General features: G+C 27.7%; 6 protein-coding genes across 8 annotated transcripts; 3 read left to right on the forward strand and 3 right to left on the reverse strand.

Annotated features, from left to right (window-relative positions):
* The first annotated feature begins 128 nt into the window (after positions 1–128).
* On the forward strand, positions 129–4,781 carry LOC149054385 (SAGA-associated factor 29-like). 2 transcript variants are annotated; one of them, XM_089230364.1, is made up of 7 exons: positions 129–402; positions 1,502–1,573; positions 1,811–1,945; positions 2,010–2,129; positions 2,188–2,334; positions 2,388–2,610; positions 2,805–4,781. In XM_089230364.1, the coding sequence occupies exons 2-7, from the start codon at positions 1,511–1,513 to the stop codon at positions 3,005–3,007; spliced, it is 891 nt and encodes a 296-aa protein (XP_089086490.1). In that variant the 5' UTR covers positions 129–402; positions 1,502–1,510; the 3' UTR covers positions 3,008–4,781. The 2 variants fall into 2 exon arrangements, with proteins under 2 accessions (XP_089086490.1, XP_089086489.1); XM_089230363.1 differs by having other exon boundaries at positions 133–437.
* Positions 4,488–9,276, reverse strand: LOC149054386 (homocysteine-responsive endoplasmic reticulum-resident ubiquitin-like domain member 2 protein). 2 transcript variants are annotated; one of them, XM_089230361.1, is made up of 7 exons: positions 9,139–9,276; positions 8,085–8,241; positions 6,312–6,465; positions 5,440–5,737; positions 5,283–5,371; positions 5,000–5,198; positions 4,488–4,781 (listed from the first exon to the last, which is right to left on the reverse strand). In XM_089230361.1, exons 2-7 carry the CDS (start codon positions 8,229–8,231, stop codon positions 4,556–4,558), a joined length of 1,113 nt encoding a protein of 370 aa, XP_089086487.1. In that variant the 5' UTR covers positions 8,232–8,241; positions 9,139–9,276; the 3' UTR covers positions 4,488–4,555. The 2 variants fall into 2 exon arrangements, with proteins under 2 accessions (XP_089086487.1, XP_089086485.1); XM_089230359.1 differs by lacking the exon at positions 9,139–9,276 and adding an exon at positions 8,320–8,478.
* Positions 8,694–10,695, forward strand: LOC149054387 (acyl-coenzyme A diphosphatase NUDT19-like). The gene is made up of 4 exons (XM_089230362.1): positions 8,694–9,258; positions 9,331–9,728; positions 9,819–10,026; positions 10,362–10,695. The coding sequence occupies exons 1-4, from the start codon at positions 9,015–9,017 to the stop codon at positions 10,544–10,546; spliced, it is 1,035 nt and encodes a 344-aa protein (XP_089086488.1). The 5' UTR covers positions 8,694–9,014; the 3' UTR covers positions 10,547–10,695.
* A 238-nt stretch (positions 10,696–10,933) lies between these two features.
* On the reverse strand, positions 10,934–12,888 carry LOC149054388 (glutathione S-transferase C-terminal domain-containing protein homolog). Its single transcript, XM_089230357.1, has 5 exons — positions 12,589–12,888; positions 11,753–12,505; positions 11,483–11,695; positions 11,315–11,425; positions 10,934–11,248 (listed from the first exon to the last, which is right to left on the reverse strand). The coding sequence occupies exons 1-5, from the start codon at positions 12,886–12,888 to the stop codon at positions 10,979–10,981; spliced, it is 1,647 nt and encodes a 548-aa protein (XP_089086483.1). The 3' UTR covers positions 10,934–10,978.
* A 65-nt stretch (positions 12,889–12,953) lies between these two features.
* LOC107164721 (protein JTB-like) lies at positions 12,954–14,134 on the reverse strand. The gene is made up of 3 exons (XM_015512645.2): positions 13,892–14,134; positions 13,459–13,701; positions 12,954–13,119 (listed from the first exon to the last, which is right to left on the reverse strand). The coding sequence occupies exons 1-3, from the start codon at positions 13,948–13,950 to the stop codon at positions 12,954–12,956; spliced, it is 468 nt and encodes a 155-aa protein (XP_015368131.1). The 5' UTR covers positions 13,951–14,134.
* Positions 14,135–14,653: 519 nt separating this feature from the next.
* Positions 14,654–20,412, forward strand: LOC149054389 (DNA-directed RNA polymerases I, II, and III subunit RPABC1). Its single transcript, XM_089230366.1, has 7 exons — positions 14,654–15,020; positions 16,208–16,296; positions 16,416–16,477; positions 16,538–16,677; positions 17,999–18,138; positions 19,262–19,340; positions 20,251–20,412. Exons 1-7 carry the CDS (start codon positions 14,964–14,966, stop codon positions 20,314–20,316), a joined length of 633 nt encoding a protein of 210 aa, XP_089086492.1. The 5' UTR covers positions 14,654–14,963; the 3' UTR covers positions 20,317–20,412.
* The last annotated feature ends 297 nt before the right edge of the window (positions 20,413–20,709 follow it).

The raw sequence follows: 20,709 nt of genomic DNA on the forward strand, positions 1-20,709 counted from the left end.
TTGTGGTATTGTCAGAAATTATATATCAACCGTGTTATTATATAAACATTTATAAATTAATAATATGTTTATATCACGAATTAAGATATACTGGATACCTCAGAGTAATAATATAATAGGATACGGAACAGGCGCTTATCAGTTGATACTCTACCAACTGCGGCAGGACCTTATAATATAATATATAATTTATTATTTATGTGGTATTGTGGTATTAATTGTATTATATGCATCGTGATTACGGGTACGGACTACCGAGATTAACTAATTATTTCAATAAATTTTGACAACATAGTCTAATTTTCAATTAATATTTGTTATTTGTTAATGTTGTGACAAACTCCACTCGTTCGTTTGTACTATTAAGCTACACAACAAGCTTACCATTATAAATTCAAAAAAGTAAATAAATTAAACCATTATTTTAAAACTGTTTGGTGAGTACTGTTTCCATTTGAACAATTTAAATATTTAGATCTAACTAATTTCAATCTTTCAAACCTACCTAGGTATATGGCTTGTAGTACCTATTTACCTAATTTAAATCAACTAACATAATGAAGCTAATATAGGTCTTTAGTTAACTGTATAAATTTAATCTAATTAAAAATGTTTTTTTAAAGTATCGACAATGATTGAATCTAGAAAAATTAGGAAGGATGTATTGACGCATGTTTGTAATTCGTAGGTTTTAATATCTTATTGATCATGATATAATTATAAGCGGTACACATAAATACTTTTTTTTTAAGAAGAGGAACCCTGTCATCCTTCCACTCTCAATTCTAACTCTGAGTATACATTGATAGTGTGTATTTAATAAATACTTCAATTAAAAAATTATAAAAATATCAAGGCTAAGAACTGTATTTTAATAGATATTATAGATTTAACTCTAAGATTACAAAAAAATAATTTAAAAAAGGATAATATGCATTGGTCAAAGGGAAAAAAGAAATACTTCTAATATTAACATTTTTCTTTAAAATACAAGACTTCTAGTTTAACATACTTTAATCTTTATTTCATAATATTTATTTTACAATATTATTTTGATTTAAAACTGTTGCACTTAAAAAATTATTATTTTAGCCGCACTAATCAATAATTATTTTTAAATGGTTTTAAATTATGTTTTTGTTTACTTATTTTTTATTTTTTATTTCTACTTTTCCAAGAAAACCATCTAAAAAACATTAATATTCTGTTAGGATCAGTAGCATACTGATATGGTAACATAATGGGCAATGAACCACTGGCCCATGACTTGTGGGTTATATATAAAATATATCAAATCCATTAAGACCTAAATTACCCTTAATTTGTAAAACTAAAAGACCGTTGAATTATTTTGTCACGGACATTAGAACTTCTATTTAGCTCACTAGATAGAATATCCTATGCCTTAAAAGTTTTTCCAATATTATATAAACTTATTACATTTATCATAAATAATAATTATGATAAATTAAATACTTATATATTGTCAAAATAATTTCAGAAACAAAGTATGGCAATGCCAAAATCAATAATTGATACAACTGTTGCGGGTAAAGAAAATTCTAATGAACAGGTAATATTTTTGTAAAAATATATAATACATATTACATAGTGTAATGTATCTTATCAAAATCTAGCATGATGATCAATATTAATAACTGAAAAATATGAATGAAAATCAATAAAACGAATAACAATATTCCATAATATTATATTGTGTTATATTTTACCTTTGCATTTTTAAAAACTGCATTAGTATACACTTGTACAGTTGTTATAACACTAATTAAAATTGAGTATTTATTTTTAGACCCTTTTAGTGAAATTATTCAAGATGCTATTTAATCTGCCACCAACCAAGTTATCTACTGAAGCTGTGATTGATATAATTAATGATACTCAAGAACAAGTTATTAAAAAAGGCACGATTGATCCTGAATCTCAAGTAAGTCACGAAACTAATAATAAAAATATTTTATTGAAAGTTGTATGTTTTGTTTTATATATAGAAATCTTTAACCAGCTTTTATGAATCAGCTGATCTGGAAACTGTAAGAGAAGAAGAAACAATTAGAAGAATGTTAGATATAATACATGAAATACGAAACATACGTCATCAAAATATCAAAGTGGGTACATGATAATATCAAAATTAAATCAGTTTTAAAAGATTATTTGTATATTTAGTCACTTCTGCAGTCTCAAAGAAGTTCGACATTTCTTAAATTATTACAAGTAACAGCTACACGGATGCCAGTGTGGTTTCCAAGACATGATGAACAACCACCTCCATTGTGTGGTGCTATTGAACCACTACCTTCATATGTTGCAAAAGTATGTAAAGTATGTTGTGTGAAAATAATTTGTATTGCTTACATAAATTATAGAGTGGGGATTTGGTGGCAGCACTTGTTAAACAATCTGGAGAAGAGCGATGGATTGTGGCAGAAGCAGTCGCATTTAAAAATGGAAGATATGAAGTGGAAGATATTGACGTGAAAGAAACTAATCGTAATTTTACATTAGAAAAAATATATGTGAAGCCATTACCACTAATGAGAGCTGATCCAGTCACTTGTCCAGACGCACTTTTTCCATGCAATCAATTTGGTTAGTATACTTTTATTGTTATAGCAATATTTTTTAAATTTTATGACAGGTAACAAACTAAATTGATAAATATAGTAAAAATATATTGTATATTCGTAGTTGAAGGTCTCTTAAAAACCATTTCAATTCATCGCTTAATATTATATAATTAAATATTGACATAATTTATTAATTCTATTATTATTGTTGTATAGTTTTAGCAATGTATCCTCAGACTACTTGTTTCTTCAAAGCTCTAGTGAAAGCTCCTCCTAAAACAAGTTATGATGGATATGAAGTTTTATTTGAAGATGATTTCAATCAATATACCATAATGATGGTTGTATCCCAAAGATTTGTTGTTTCGTATCCACCATTAGAAATTATTCATAAAGACGAAGAAATGATAGAATTTTAATTTTATATAACACTACTCATTAGTTTATAAATTTAACTATTTAAGATGTATTTTAGTGTTTTGTATGGATTTTTTATTAATATAATTTCATATCATTAGATGATATTTCTGTATTTTATATGTTGGTTAAGTACTCGTCTAATATAACATGGACAATAATACAATTTACAATGCCATAGCCACCTGACAGGAAAATTTATGGGCTTAACACCAAACTTTTATTTATGTTAACCAGAACAATTTTTTATTATTTAATTGTGTTACATAATAATATTGTCTTACAATAACTAAAGACAGTTATCTTGCTTATAGAAGCTTTTTGGTTGGTAAGTATTGTAACATTTTTTAATTGCTTACTGTCATGCATCAAAACTATTTGGAAAATTACTGACACGGAAAAAAATTTGTTGGAGCTGAAAACTGAAAAAAAATGCGCTAGAAACTATTTAAATAACGTGTAACCCACTTATTTGTTCTTCTATCACAAAAATACTAGCTACAGTGCTAGTCTATCCATGGCTAGGGTAACCAGTGGAGGAGGGGGATATTTTAAACCTTAAAATGGCTTAAGACGTTAAAAAAATTAAAGTAGATTAAATATGCTTGTATTGTTAATTGTCTACTGTGATTTGTGAAATGATATCAATAATTTGAATTGTTGACCATAATGATTTATTTGGTAAATAACATAATTTACACTGTATTTAAATTAAGAACAGTTATTGGTCATGAAAATGTGCGTAGGGGCATTCTTACTAGGCATGTGAACAGTGACAAACAGAGGTTGATTAACTGTTACCAAATATGGTTTTTAACTTGAGTAAAGAGTATGATTTTAAAGTCGAGTATAAACTGAGAACAATACTAAATAGTTGACATACCAGATTCTACAGGTATATAAACTGTAAAGGAATAACCCATCTTATCATTAAATTGGTCAAAAAAGAAGAAGGAACAATTTTTTGTTAATTATGCCAATTGTTAGTGAGATATGGTTTATTTTTATGAAAAGATGATAATTACTAAATTACCTATGGTTAATAAATATATAAATTTTGATTATAAATTGCTGTAAATGTAATGCATATTTCAAAAGTAATGCAGCATAATATTTATAAATTGTATTTTATTGGTAATATAAGTGTTTTATTGTATTTAATTAGTATTTTAATAGCATAAAAGTATTCTAAACTGTATAGATAATTAATACAAAGTATCTACTAACATACATTTTGAGTAATTATTAAAAAATATGTTTATATGTGTAGCCTTTAATTTTGTTTATGGAATAGTATAAATTACAGATAAAATATCTAAGTGCTTCTTACTTTTTATTTATAGAAAAACATGATGTGTCCCTAAATAATATAATACATATTACATAGTAACATAGTATTATTGTTTAATCACCCCAAATACAATAATAAATTATAATAAAACTTAACAATATAACAGAATAAAGAATACAATTAGATCAATATCAATACAATAGTAAATATACATATTTATTTAATATGTTAATTTTTTTACATATGATTTATTTAAAACTTATATTATATCTGGTTGTTGGGGTATGAGAGAAGTAAAAAATGTACTAACTACTGTCCATAACGTAGTTATTAAACGTTCATTTTGTCTTACTGCAATGTCTTCAGTATTTCCATTCTGTACTTGTGATGAGTTCCTGTTGTCATCGACATGCTGTTCTTGTGGTTCAGGTTGAAACCTCCTTCTATTATGCTCATTAATGTGTCTTAAAATTCCACTTTGATACCTGAAAATAATTGAGAAAGATTATATAATGTCATGTAATATTTTTATTAGGTCAATTTAACAATTCAAATAACCCAATATACAACTGTCTAAACTAATGGTTCTCACCAAGTTTCTTAAATAATAATAAAAAAAAAAACCAACATATTATATAATATTATATCATGTTATTCTGAGTAAAAACTTTATTTACAATTTAAAAATAAATGTTAAACTTACAAATATAAAATAAGCGCAAAGCCAGCAACAACAATAAAACGGCCAGGTGATGAGTAGAAGTATAGAACACTTATGAAAATAAATACTCTGCTGGATACATATAACCAATCTAACCAATCTTGATTGGGTCCAGCATCTTGTATATTTATATTTGCATTATTAGCGGGTAGGTTTTGGTCTGCTGGTTGATTGTTGTTATCTGATATTAAAATAAGTAAGTATCAAATCTTTAATATGCATACAGTTTTTCAAATTTTAATTTATTTTTATAAATTTCAATTACTATTATTATTTGGTAAATCTTGAGAAGGTGATTCATTTTCAACAGTTGGAGTAGTCAATTGTGTAGGAGCACCTAAACTTGACGCAACCCTATAAAAAAACATTTAATTGTTTAGAAACAATAATAATAATGAATTGGTAAAAATTTAATTACTTACGATTGCCAATATTCTGCCATTTGTACAGCATACATTTTATTCACCCACAATACTTGCTCAAGTGCTAGTTGTTCAGGTGTCAATGGAATATGGTTAACATTTCTATTAGTTTTGGTTTGACTTTGGATTGGTTTATTTTCTTGTTTATTGTTTGAAGAGGTACTAGCTTCTTGGCGAGCTCCTTGATTAGTATCTGCAGAGGTACTAATTCCAGAAGTACTAGCACCGTAGTTAACTTCATTCGACTTAGGGCATTTGCCATTAATTTCATTAACACTTTCCTCACTTTTAATTTTTTCTATAAATAATAAAAAACAAATAATATGTCATCTAAAAAAATTAAATAATTAAAGAAACCTAACAGCTGACACACTGGAAGGATAGAATACTGGATTTAGTACAAACATTTTAAATTAAATTAATCCAACTATAAATGACATAAAGCATATTGGTTAACTAACCAACAAACATAATATATTGTATGATAACATATATTAATTCATTAGAGATACATTAGTTATTTGATTGGATCAAATGGAACATAAGCTGAAATTTAAATCCAAGAGCCCACCATTTGACATCACAGATAAAATATAAAATGCATGATTTGAGTGCTAAGGTTACGTATGGAAAGAAGTTAACTTTCTAAAACCCGAACCAAATTTTTAATATTTATTTTTGTATTATTTCATGTTATGTTTTTTATGTATTTTAAGTACTGTTAGCCAAATTAGTTAGTGTTTAAAATGATATAAATTAAGTAAATAAATTAGTGAATGAATATTTATATTAAATTATGATATCATCTAAATTATTTATCAGATAATGTAATAAAATGATAAATATAAATTAGTTTAAATGTAATTATTTACCTTTAAGTGGAACACAACAAGACGAAGATGAACAAACTAAATGAACAGTACGATTGAGTTGTCCATCTTCGTCATATGGTCTCAAAACGTCTTTTAGAATAACACCGTCAGTTAAGAGCTGACCAGAGTATATTAGTCTTTGGTCCTCTGTTTTCTAGCAAAAAAGTAAAACGATTTAATTTAGTAAACTTAAGTAGTTTCCCTTTGACTACATCTTAATAAACAACAAAATAAAATATAAAACAACAAATAAAAAAATCCTGTCTTTCAAGAATTAATCTAATCAAAACACTATCCCACACAGCATGGGGAGCACAAACACAAATGCTACTAAAGATCCACAAATCACTTATCCTTTCCAAAATAGATTACGGAGCCCCTCTAATATCTACCGCCAAACCCACTCACCTCAGAATGCTTGAATCGGTACACAACGAGGGGGTCCGACTATCCATAGGTGCTTTCCGATCAAGCCCCATCAGTAGCATCCTTAGCATTGCTGGCATTCCACCTTTGGGCATCATATTGTCAGAACGAACACTCAAAATCGCAGCAAGAATGGCTCGCGCCCCCCAAGGTCTCCACTCCTCCCCCAAACACATTTTCGACATATACAAAAAATACGATCTAGACAAAATTCTGACAACTGAAATGAACATCTCCCCACCATGGCTAATTTCGATGAACATCAACCTGGACCTTCACCAACTTCCCAAGAAATCTACAAGTACCACTCATTACAGAAATCTATTCATGGAAATACTGTCATCTAAACTGCAACACGCATTCATATACATGGACGCATCGGTCATGGTAAATCGTGTCGAAATGGCTATCATTCACGGGAATACACAAATGCAATGGAAACTATCAAACAAGTGCTCTATTTACACCGCCGAAACACTAGCCATTCTCAAAGCCATCGAATATGCAACGCATAAAGTTGAAGCTGATCAGATCATTATTCTAAGTGACTCACTTTCTACTCTCACGAGTATCCAGAACCAATGGAAACCAACTGACATAGCAAAAAAAATCCACAATGCACATTCCACCGCTACACTTACCGGTAAACAAATTTCCTACATGTGGATCCCCGGCCATTGTAATATTGAAGGCAATGAACTCGCTGACAAGGCCGCCAAACTCGCCCACCTAGCCAATAACTCTTTCATGTCCTTGAATTTTACATACCAAGACGTTAAGAGAATCATTGCTAAAGATGTACATGACCAATGGGGAAAAAAATGGGCAGAACAGACAACCAAATTACATGAAATCAAAAGAACCACATACCCTTGGCCGTTCCCTGCAAACATATCCAGGAAACACCAGACAGTCATTACTCGCCTCAGGATTGGACATACCCATATAACCCACCAACACCTCATGAAGAGGGAAGAACCCCCTGATTGTACCGTCTGTGGCTCCCCTCTTACCGTCAAACACCTCCTCAGGGATTGCAGATGCTACGAAAAAGCGAGGAGAGATTTGAACCTTCCGGACCAGCTCTCTGAATTACTCAGTCCCGAGCAGAGCAATCTCACAACTACCCTGGAATTTCTCCGCATCACAGGACTTCTTAACAAAATCTAATACAATAAGTTAACGTAATGTTTCATTGTTTTCTCTCCTTTATATATTGTATCTCTACATAAAAATGTATTACTATGTATAATTTTGTAAATATAATGTTCGTCCAATGGCCATAGTAGCCGCGGACTTGATTCTATTAATAAAAAAAAAAAAAAAAAAATATAAAACACGTCATACTGGTTTGTTTGGATAAGTTTCATGAATGTACCCTTTGAGTTTTGCTACTGACCAGTCCAATTTACATTTTATTGTATGATCATTGATTTGTTGGTTTGGCGCTTTAATGGTTAGTGTAATCCAAGGATCCGTGAGACTAATGTCCATATTTTGGCACCTTGCAGGAATAAATTAGGTATTAAATAAAAAAAATATAATTAATTACAATCTGTACACAAACTATTAATATACTTACTGCTGATGTACGAGCTTATTGACTGGTTACAAAATTATGAAAATTTACGATTTTTTAAAAAACGACGCAATAATTAATTAGTAATATCCCCAAAATAGTAATAATTTGAGTACCTATACAATTTTCTATTCCTTTCACAATCAACATTTTGCTATCAACTATTTGGCTGTTTTTTATTGGTTGGAAGACAAAAAAAAATCTTATCAAGGTACATTCCCCACTACCAACTACTATTTACCCATAGACCTTATACTAAGGTATAAGAGTATAAGGTTCTGTGGTATAAGGTCTATGTATTTACCTATGTTTTTATTCTAGTTATTATCAGTATACAAACAAAATAATAGATATCCATAATCCTCTTAGATATTGATAATAATTAATAGCATAAGACAGTAATTACATTATTATGGTAACTTGCACTTAAGAGGACGTATCTATTATTATAGTTGACCAACCACCTCGTAAAATCGTAATTCTGTTGTGTATAGAATACGAGACACGAGTATTATGAACTGATGATAACTTATGCATCAAAAAACCATTAAAAAATCATAATTATTTTTATATTAATATTTTATATTTATGTTCAAGTACAATCGAGTTTGAAAAGGACGGCTATTTAAACATGCAAATTAAATCTATTTTCACCATAATGATCTAACTTAAATTTTTTTAAGCTATTAAATTTAAATATGAGTTTTTGGCGAGAAGCTTCTAGTGTTATACTGCTGACAAAATCTTCCAATATGAAGAATGTTTGTCGGGATTCGTTCAAAATACTGTGCATTAAAAGAAGTGCAATCAATTCTTACTTACCCAATTATACAGTCTTTCCAGGAGGAACTACAGAAAAATCGGATTCATCTCCGGAATGGACAGACATAATTCCAGATTGTACAAATTCTAATTTAAATGTGAATATAATGGGCTACAGCGGTATGGCTTATTTATCATCTTTTTAGTAGTTGGTATTTACTCAAAATCAATTTATAATATTATTTGTTTTAGGTAGCCCAGCTATTAAATTTGTATCTGATAATGAACAAGGTTCTATTCCAAAATGCCTATCACTAAGAGTAACTGCTATCAGAGAAACATTTGAAGAAAGTGGTATACTGTTGTGTAAAAAAGTGAACTGCAGCAAACCTGAGAATTGTGCAACTGTTAATCATTTAGAAATTGATAGCATTGACAAATGGAGAAAATTAGTTCAGAAAAATGCATCCAACTTTATCAACTTATGTAATGAAAATAGTTGTTATCCAGATGTTAGTGCATTACATTTGTGGAGTAACTGGTTAACACCTCCACTTTTGAAGACAAAATTTGATACAAAATTTTTTCTTGCTTTTATTGAATCTTCAGTTAATGCTAGTCCTGATGGTGTAGAAACATCTCAAATGACGGTGAATACCAAATACCAATTAGTTTATTATTAATATTTTATAGAAATGCTTTATCATAGTCTCACATATTATATTTATTTTTATATTTAGTGGAATACACCAGATGAAATGTTATCACAATTTTTTAATGGTGATGAAAAACTTGTGACTCCTCAATATTATGAACTGTTAAGATTAAGACAGTTTACATCATTTACAAAATTAACAAATTTTGCTTGCACAAGAAGTATTGAAGGATGTGAACAAATATTACCAATGGTTATAGCAACCAAAGACGGATATTTGACATTACTCCCTGGTAAACTAACTAAATAATTTATTTGACTATGTAAAGTGTAATAAGTAAGTGGTTAGCTCAAAAAGAAGGAGCTAAAGTTATAAGCAGCTATTTACCAAAATTGGCGTTTTGTGTTTTTGTTAATTTATAATTTTTTTTAAATTATGTTTTCTTTTTTTTTAAACAATCAAAAACGCATACACATAAACTAGGATATAGTATAGATAGCTCCTAATTCTTCAAATTAAATCCTAGATGAAAAAAAAAATATAGAATATGTAGTATTTTTTTTTTAAATTTTAACATCAATAAAAATAATTGTAATCATTTTGTACATTTAAATGTGTTTGTTTTAGGAGATGGCAAGTTTAATAATTCAGAAAGATATTTAGAAGTACAATATGAATTGGATAAACATTTACAAGATTTTGACTCTGATGTGATGCATAGACTACATCATACTGAAGAATATTTACCAAAAAAAATAATAATTAAAAACTATATACCTAAGTGTGGACACGTACTGCCCGCAATTCTGTAAAATTTGAAAATTAAGATACAATAGTTTAATATTCACCAACATAATGTGTCATAATAATTAATATTGACCACAACTTATATGAAAATATCTTTGAATTCTGCTAAACATTGATCTCCATTTACCCTGATCAATCCATTTAACTTTTTATTTTTTATTTTGTTGTTAATTATTTAATTTAATTATTTATTGTTTTTAATTAATTTTAATATGAACAACACTTAAAATAATACAATTTATATATAATTTAAGAATGTATGTTATTTGTTCATAAATTTGAAATATTATGTTGTTACCATTGTTCATTAAAGAACTATTAAACTTTGATTTTAGAAAGATAAATGTTATGTTATGATATAATGTACCAGATGAGTTATAAAATATACAATGTTGTTTCTATATGTTAAAAATGTTATTTTAATGCTGCGTTTATTTCTATGATGGAATTCCAATGAGCATATTGTTTTTTGGTGTACATGTAGGTGGTTCCAATTTTGAAAGTGTCACTTTATATCCAACTTCTATTGCTCTGGATGCCCGATCTTTATCTACTGCCGCCATGCATGTATAACCTTGTTGTGTTTTTGTACAATTTGGATCAAAATGTGTTTGATCTGCACAATGGCATAGTACTAAGTAATCTTCAAATGAGAAATTAGCTAGTCTCAATGCTTGACTTCTTGGATACTCCAAAATATGATTATCCTATAAAAAATTATTACATATTTATAAGTATAACACATGTAAATTTTTAAAGTTATCTGGACTCACTTGGACTCCTCCATAACAACAAGGACATATCACAAATGCTGCATTTTGTTGTAGACACTTTTCTAATACCAAATCTGTAGCAACACCACATCCATGCAAACATAAACCTACCTAGCAAATGTTAAATTTGGATTATTAAACTTAAAATAAAAAGTAAAAAAATTCTACCTGGAAATTTGCTTTAAAATAGTCTAAATTAGAATGCACAATCATTATGTTTTTTAGATCCAACTTTTCAACACGCTTTCTTGCTCTCCGTAAAGACTCTTCTTTATTGTCAACCAATATTACTGTTAGGTTTGGTACAAGATAAGCAATTACAATTCCTAAATGTCCACTGCCACAACAAAAATCCACTACTATGTCACCATCTTTAATAATCTATATAAAAAATAAACAATAAGTATTTCGGCAATTAACAATATAAATTTTTCATACATTTAATGTAGATTGAATAAGATTTTCCAATTGTTGTGTTTTTCTGATTAGTCTTTTATCGGGTATATCTCCACCAGATGGACGAACCTCGTGCGGTAATTCTTCCCAGTCAATAGGACACAAATTATTAGAGCTCAAATTTATGTTAATATTTATGGTATCAAATGCCTGGATTATTTCTAGTACATTTTGCTTAACATATGTTTTTGCTCGTGGATTATAGCGTCGTAAATCACATTTATATAATGAATGAAATGGAACTTCAGGCAAAATTAGATTTTTTGGCAATTTAACTCTATCAAAAATTATACATTCTAGATAACTACCAATGTCTAAACGTTCCAAAACAGATTTGTACCATTTTAACGTTAAAGGTAAAAATGTATTCATTGTATTTTCCCCAAGCAATTTATAAGCAATATATATATTTGGTAGTATAAGTACATCTGAAAGAGTTGGATTGTCTTCATCTGCAAATCTTTGAGTTGGATGGAGTGATTTTTCATTTAAACGCTTATTAATGTTGTGTATTTGCAGTGGCTGAGATAGATGACATTCAAATCGAGCAAGTTGTATTGGAATTTCATATGTGGCATTTTCATCGGAGGTTTGATCACTGAAAAATGTATTTATTGATGCCTGCAATTGGACTTCACAATATTTTGTCCATGATGAAACTTCAGCACAAGCAGATAAACAACTTTGTCTAAAACCAAGCAGCCAAATCCAGTCTTTTTGAATACTCTTAATAAGCTAAAAATATATATATATGTATTAAACAATAAAAAATATATACACAAGTTTTACCATCTACTATGAAGTAAATATATAGGTACCATTCGTAACGAAGAACAAAATCCAGCAGTACAATAATATCCATTGTTACTTTGAAATACTGGCAATAAACAGTATGCTGCTGGTCTAGGTAAATCATTTTCTAATATAACTGTATAACTTAAATCATTGATGGAGAATTTGAATTTATTGTGTTTGTCTTCTATGTTTTTGGATACCACAAGAATAACTGGAGCTTTGATGTATTGGCAAACAAATAAAACAATTGATGTTTGTAGTGAACATAAAATATGTCCATTGGTTTTATCCAAATCAATAATATTAACAAATAAAGAAGACATTATATTTTATGGAAAAACTGATTAATTTTTTTATTTGTACAATATGTGATGTACCATATATACTACTATACAACGGAATCTAATTGTTTTTGTATTCTTTTCATAAACTTTTTATGAAAATGTTTTTTTTTGTATTGTATAACAGATAAACTAATTACAGCAATAACAAATTGTGAGCCTTGGAATAACCAAAATTCTTTTTCTGACGTTTGAATGGTTGGCTTGTTGCAACTAAAAATTAAAAAAATTTAATGATTATTAATGTTCATAACTAAATATGATATACTAATGACTAGAGTGCAATATATATTTGGAAGATAACACCACAATTAATATTATTTTATATGTTTAATAAATATTTTACTTTAATCTTTTGTAAGTAAAAATAATATTATCAGTGAAGAATATGATGGTTGATTTGTTGGGAGATTTTAGGATACTATGATTAACTTGTAAGTTGAGACTTTGCAACTAATTGTGTACACATATTTTTAGTTTAAGTTAAATTTAGAATGTTGGACTTAACATATAGCCTTGATTTGAAATTGATTAATTATAATTTAAACATACTTTCTATATGTTAATCCAGAAATTTTGCATTCAATAGTTTCAACATAACTTGCATTAATGCATTCAAGTTTGTCTGAACACAAATGACACTCCTCTAGAATTGTATTTTCTTCTCGCAACCAACATTTATTTGAAGAATTTTTATGATCTTTTACACCTTCGGACGCCTCCGTTGCAATAGTAGCATTTAGACCAGACAATGTACTTGAAGATGTAATTTTTATAAATATTAGAAGCGTAATTCTAAAAATAAATAATTGTTTGTTTTACAAATTTTTGAATAATTTATAAATAAGACAATGATTATTATTAAGGAAAAATGAGTGACGACAAATAGAAAACACTGTAAACTACAGTTATGAAATAAAGTAAAAAGAGCTAAAATTAAATTTGGTTTTATCAAAAACTTATAAACAGATCAAAATATATTTACCCTCCAATGAAAATTATTAACAGCAGTAATCTTTTGACAGAACAAGATTCTAACACCATTTTACATTTTTAAGAACAACACAATATGCATACAATTGAATGAATTTGAAATCATCAAATATAAAGAATAAAGATTGGTATTTTAACTAGTTAAACAGTAAGTAACTTCCAGTAGTTCCGGACTACCATAGTTGTACCATACTAACAGATGTCAGATTATCAGATTTGTGAACAACATAGACATTAGACATATTATAAAACCGCCATAATGCCAACAGGGCAATGTTTACAAAATCGCATGGTTGATAAGAATATTTATTAATGATAACAAATTTAATATAAATATATTTTGTACTGTAGTATATTATGTACTTATTACTACTTTGTGCAATTAATTTGTATTTGACATTTTGACTATAGAATATGAAAAGAAATTCGTTTTTTCATTATTTGAATTATTATTTATTATCACTTATCAATATAGGTATCTTATCTATTGAGATATCATGTAAACATTGCCCTGTTGGCATATGGCGGCCCCAAGGTTAATTTTTTTTTTAATTTTCTATTAACCTTGTGGCGGCCCGACTTCAACGTTCTTATGGGAATGTAATATACAGTCGGCTATCTAGTTGTTTTATATGTCTATGGCAAGGACTAGTTGTACCGTCTCTGATTAAAGTTAACCGGAGTTTAATCGGCCGAATTTGCACGGTTATATATCTGTTATCAGCTGATTAAGCGTAATCGAAGTTTAACCGTAGACGGTACAATACACGGTTTAGGATAATTCCATCTTAAACCGTGGTACAATAAGACGTATATCCATGATCTATGGTGATCTATGAGATCATCGCATTATCAATTTATCATTGTTATATTGTTATCATCAACATCTATCGCGCATGCTCATTTTTTTATCATGGTTGGGCCTTTATTCTAAGTCCTAACTTTACTCCTAAGACCGTGGACCCGGCAGCTGTCGGATATATAAAGATTATAGACATAGGCGACACAGCGAGTGCCGAGTAGTGACAGCGTTAAACTTTAGTTTGCGTTTAAAAATTTCAATTATGGATGACGAATGTGAGTCGTACAAACTGTGGCGTATTCGAAAAACGGTTATGCAAGTAAGATAAACACCAAACCTAATTTTATATTTACACTAATATAATTATGTAGACTAAGGCTGATTCTTACAATGTCCAGTTAACCGTTAACGGACACGGACACGGACACTTAACCAGACATTATAAGAACTGGCCTTAGAAGGTCATAAACGGTCTGAATTGTCCAGTTGATGGATTAAATGGTTACTTCTGTGTAATTCGTATCCTTTAAAATTGAGGTTACTCGGTTACCAAAAATCAAATTTTTAACACTTTGGAAAAATGTTTTCACTTGCTTTACCTAAGTCAACATAATATTAATAAATTAATTGATTTCATTCTTTCAGTCAATTTGTTGCCCAATTACTGAATAACCCATAATCTAATATTTTAAATGAAATTGATTTCATTATTGTATTTCACATTGTTTTTAAATAATTAAACTATTTAGCATTACTATTACACCTGATTTATATTATGAAACATTGATTTAAACATAACTTAACTGTTATCATACAGAAACTTATTAGATACCTATTACTTTTTTAATGAAATATTTAAGAAATTGGGATAGATTTAACAATGTCTTTTATAATTTATGTAAATCAATAGTTATTACTTAAATATTTTTGTTGCCAATGAATTGCATGTTACTATTATATAAGAATGTAACAGATCAATGAGTCTCTGATTGCGTTTTATTTTCTTCTATAGCCAATCACCATAAACGCTCAAAATTTGGAGTAGGTTGTATACATTTACATGGGTTTGGGCATACAAGATTGTATTATTGATAGCCTACATATCATATTCAAATGCATTTTGATTTTTCAAAGAATTATATAGATCAATAATATAATAGAATCGGAATATTTTTACAATGCATAATTGATAGTATGACAGCCCTGACTTGATATTGATATTAAACATAATATTATTATTATTCAACATACAGTTTTAGCAATTTTAGGTAAATATAACATAGAGAGAAACTATGGTTTTAACTTGTACAGGAGGTTCTATGAAATAAAGAAACTAACATTAAAACAGTATAGAAAAGAGATGTAATACAATATTTAGGTTAAAAATAGTATCTGTTGTGTAAGTTTATCAGATATTTATGATGACGCATCTGTAAACTCAATATTATTAGGAATACAATAATTTAAAAGTATCATTAATTTATAAATAATTGTGTTTTATAATAGCTTTGCCATGACAGAGGTTACTTAGTCACACAGGATGAATTGGATCAAACATTAGAACAGTTTAAAGAACAATTTGGAGATAAACCTAGGTTTGTTAAAATTTTAATATTTTAAAAATTAGCTTCAATATACTTTATTCAACAACTAGATACAATTTATTCATATTCCTTAATAGATTTTTAAGTATTATAAATTGTTATTTTTACAGTGAAAAAAGACCAGGACGTAGTGATTTAATAGTCCTTGTGGCACATAATGACGACCCTACAGGTATAACAAGTAGCATATTGTACAACTTCTAATATTTTAATAATTCCTTATCAATTTTAGATCAAATGTTTGTTTTCTTTCCTGAAGAACCAAAAATTGGTATAAAAACTATAAAAACTTACTGTCAGAGGATGCAAGAAGAAACCATTACTCGAGCTATTATTGTTGTTCAACAAGGAATGACTCCAAGTGCTAAACAAGTATGTTTAATTCTTAATAATCTTAACTATACAACATGTTAATGATTTAGTAAATTATACAGGGTGATTTTTTAAGCGTAACCATAAATTGAGTATGCTTATACATATTTTAAAATTTTAATTTTTGGAATTTATAAATACATTTGAAATGTTGTGTACCGTTCAAGTATGATCTTGTTGCAATACAAAATTTTGTTTTTCAAGTAGGAACCCACCTTTTTTTACTTTTAATTATCAAACAGTTATATATATTTTTTAAAATATTTTAAATAACTATTGATCTATCAATATATATAATTTGTAAAAATTAACCAAGTATAATAAATACTATGTCTAACATTAAATATAGTTTTTATTTAAAAAAATAAATAATTTTTAAGGATTATTTTTTTATTAGAATAAGCCTCGGCAGCGAAGGCCACTGGCTGACGTTTGACAATTAACAATTATATAAGATTAGTTATTACAATGATTTTGTTAGTACATTACATATTATGGTTAATTTTTTACAATACATTTTCGATTTGTATATCTTTGATGAAGCTTAGAGTATTTGTGATGGTTTCTATGTTCGGGCCTAGTGATTCGTATAGATGTTCTGGGATGCTATGCTTATTTCTGGCGGCTTGAGTTTGTCTGCATTCGACAAAAATGTGTTTGATTGTCAGATCAAAACATTCCACATGATGCGCATTCTGTTTGTTCTTCTCGGTTCATTAGGTAGCCGTGTGTGTAGTGAGTATGGCCTATTCTTAGTCTAGTTAATATTACTTTGTCTTTTCTATTAAGATTAGCAATGTTTTTCCAATGTTCTGTTGTACGCTTTATTTCGCTGAGTTTAGTTACTTTTCTTCTTTTAAGGATTATTATTCTACGTTATAATACATTTTAATAACTCAGAAACTACTCATTAGAATTTTAATTTAGATACATCAAAAGTTTCAAAAAAATCATCTTCTACATAATTTTCAGTAAAAAAACACAGTTTAGCACCAATATTTATATAACTAATTAACATAATATCACAGATTATTTAAAATAATATAATACAATTTTATATAATCCGTGATAATATCATAAAATAGGATAAAAATGTGTATATTTATCAAAATGATTTTTTTTTTTTTTTTTTTTTTTAATATTAATTATTTTAAAAAAGAGTTGTACTTATGAATATATAATGAGAAACATTACCCTTCAGATAGTAATGTTTTATAATTTAAATAAATTTTTTTTTAGAAAAAAATAAAATACTTAGTTATTTAACATAACAAATGTGCATTGAGCATAACTGATAAAAATATTTTGTTTTTGTTTTAAGTCTTTAGTTGATATGGCTCCTAAATACATATTGGAACAGTTTTTGGAATCTGAACTTCTAATTAATATAACTGAACATGAACTAGTTCCAGAACACATTGTTTTGACACCTGATGAGAAACAAGAACTTTTGTGCAGATAGTATCCTTTTTTGAAATATACAACTTTTGTATTTGACTCTAGGTATAACGAGTTGCAATATTGTTTAAGAATTAAGTATGTAGATTAACTTTTAATAAAATATCAAAATAGATAGTAGAAAATACTAGGTTAAACGTAACATTCATTAAAATATTTTACATTTTTATTACTAGCATAATCTTAAATATTTCGGCCTTAATGCCATCGCCTGAATTTTCCATTTTGCCCTATTGCTCTTTGCTGATTCATAATTTATTTTTATGAGTAAGGCAGAAAGAAGTGTCATAAAATCTTATACTATCAATTCTCAATCTTTTTAGTTTCCCAACTTACAATATAGTTTAAAAATAAAGTCAGTCATCACAACTCCCTTATAATAAATACTAATTGTATTTTAATTATCAGCTTACAAATATTTTATTTCCTTTAGCATTTGGATAAATAACTATTATACACTTATTACGACAAAAGAAAATGTTGAATGTATTTATTTTATTTATATATTTATTTATTGTATTTACCAGTATTATAAGTTCCATTTATACATGAAAAGTCGAGAAAGAGAACCATTAGTGGCCGAGTTCTCACATTTATTGACAGAATACCTACTTTTGATTGTATATTATTGAGTTACTACAGTTATCATCAATTTCATGCTGCTATTTTTTTATTAATGGAAACTACATATTTATTTTAGTGTTTAGCTGCCATACTGCCCACATACATTACACAATTACTATGTTCTACTACTGCTAAAAGTTTTGAACTTGAACAATTATTAGAAAAATGTTTTATTTCTTTGTAAAATTAGTCTAATTGTACATGTAAATGTAAATATTTTATAATTTTAACAATAATTCAAGATGGGTTATAGTACCTCATTTCTACATTAGTCTATAATCATTATAATTTAAAAATAAACATGATACTACAATAGCAATATTAATGTATCATGTTTCCACTAATCTCGTACTGTTACTGTTATATGCCATATTATACTAGTTTTTATCTATTAATATGTAGTTTATGATGAGAAGTTTTAAAGTATTGATTTTTGCTAAACCATTTTAGTATTTCAATTTTATTTACATGTATGTAATCTTCTTTAACTGAAATAAATTAGCAAATTAAAGGAAAATCAGCTTATGAGAATTCAAGTTGGCGATCCAGTTTCCCGTTACTTTGGCTTGAAAAGAGGACAAGTAAGATTGAATATAATATGTATAATACAATGTATGATAATAGAGACAGTGTAACAATACTTAACCAATCAATTTAAATATAATTTTTTAAAAGTGGGCCTTTTTGAACAAAATATTTAAGATAGTTATCTTAGCTTTCAAAATTATTAATTATCTCAAAAAAAAAAAACTTTTTTAGATTCATATTTTAATTTGCTAATAGTTTATATTTATATTTTTAATACATTTATTTTGTAACTGACAAAATATACTAACAAATATCTAATATATTTTATAAATTACTGATGATCTTGTTTTTCACCATGAATAACAAACTTTGTCATTAAATACAACAATCATAAAAATGTTGATACCTAATATCCTACACCTTAAGAGGATGTCAGTACACTAATTGTTTTCTCTCTCTAATTCATGTGCAACATGGCGTTCAGCTGAACCAACAATATAAACATAGGTTTTAGTATTGAGTGAATTGATCTATCGTAAAACTTAAAGTCAAGTACAATGTCTATGTTCTTGCGTTAGTTTTCTAAATTTTAAATAATTGGTAGATAATAAGTTTTTATAATTAGTCAATTAACACTATGTCTATTACTAAAGTTAACAACAAAAACTTGGTTCTACTGAATGCACATATGTAATTTTTCTCTTGTGTTATAAGATAAAAACAAATAGTTCATTGATGTCTGATATCCTAAATAATATTATTTTACATAAGCCAATTAATAAAAAGTAATGTTCCAATAGTGTAAAAACAAAATAAAATTATAGGAGGGTTATAAATGTTTGTGATCTTACAATTTACAATTATCCATTATAGTAATTCAAATACTATCATTAAAAGTAAATAGTACACATTTAGTGTATCACTATAAATAATCATTCATGTGAATTTATATTTTATTTACAGGTAGTAAAAATCGTAAGAAATTCTGAAACTGCTGGACGTTATATTTCATACAGATTGGTTTGCTGAAATTAAATACTAAAATTTGTATGTAACTGTAATTTGTTCACTTATAACAAAATATTACTATAATTATAAAATAAAAGACATGTCATTTTTAATAAATATGTGTTATTAATTATCAGTTTTTGGTATAACTTCCCACAAAGAGGCCATTGTATAGTTAAAATCTGGAGAAGATTAAGGATAAAACTTGGAGGTAAGCCTCTCGAGCCCTTCCTAAGTGCACAAATTATGATTTAGGAATGAAGTATAGCTACTCTTCCGGATCCAAAACCACCTGTATAAATACTTCACATACATTTCATGTTTTCGGAATACATATTAACTATTAGTATATTATTTTACTGAAAAATAATTGTATTATTTATTTCTAATCATATAAACAACCATACATAGACA

This window comes from Diuraphis noxia, unplaced genomic scaffold, assembly GCF_037042655.1.
Source record: "Diuraphis noxia isolate RWA-SAM2 unplaced genomic scaffold, SU_Dnox_SAM2 contig0007, whole genome shotgun sequence".
In the NCBI taxonomy this organism is placed as follows: Eukaryota; Metazoa; Arthropoda; class Insecta; order Hemiptera; family Aphididae; genus Diuraphis; species Diuraphis noxia.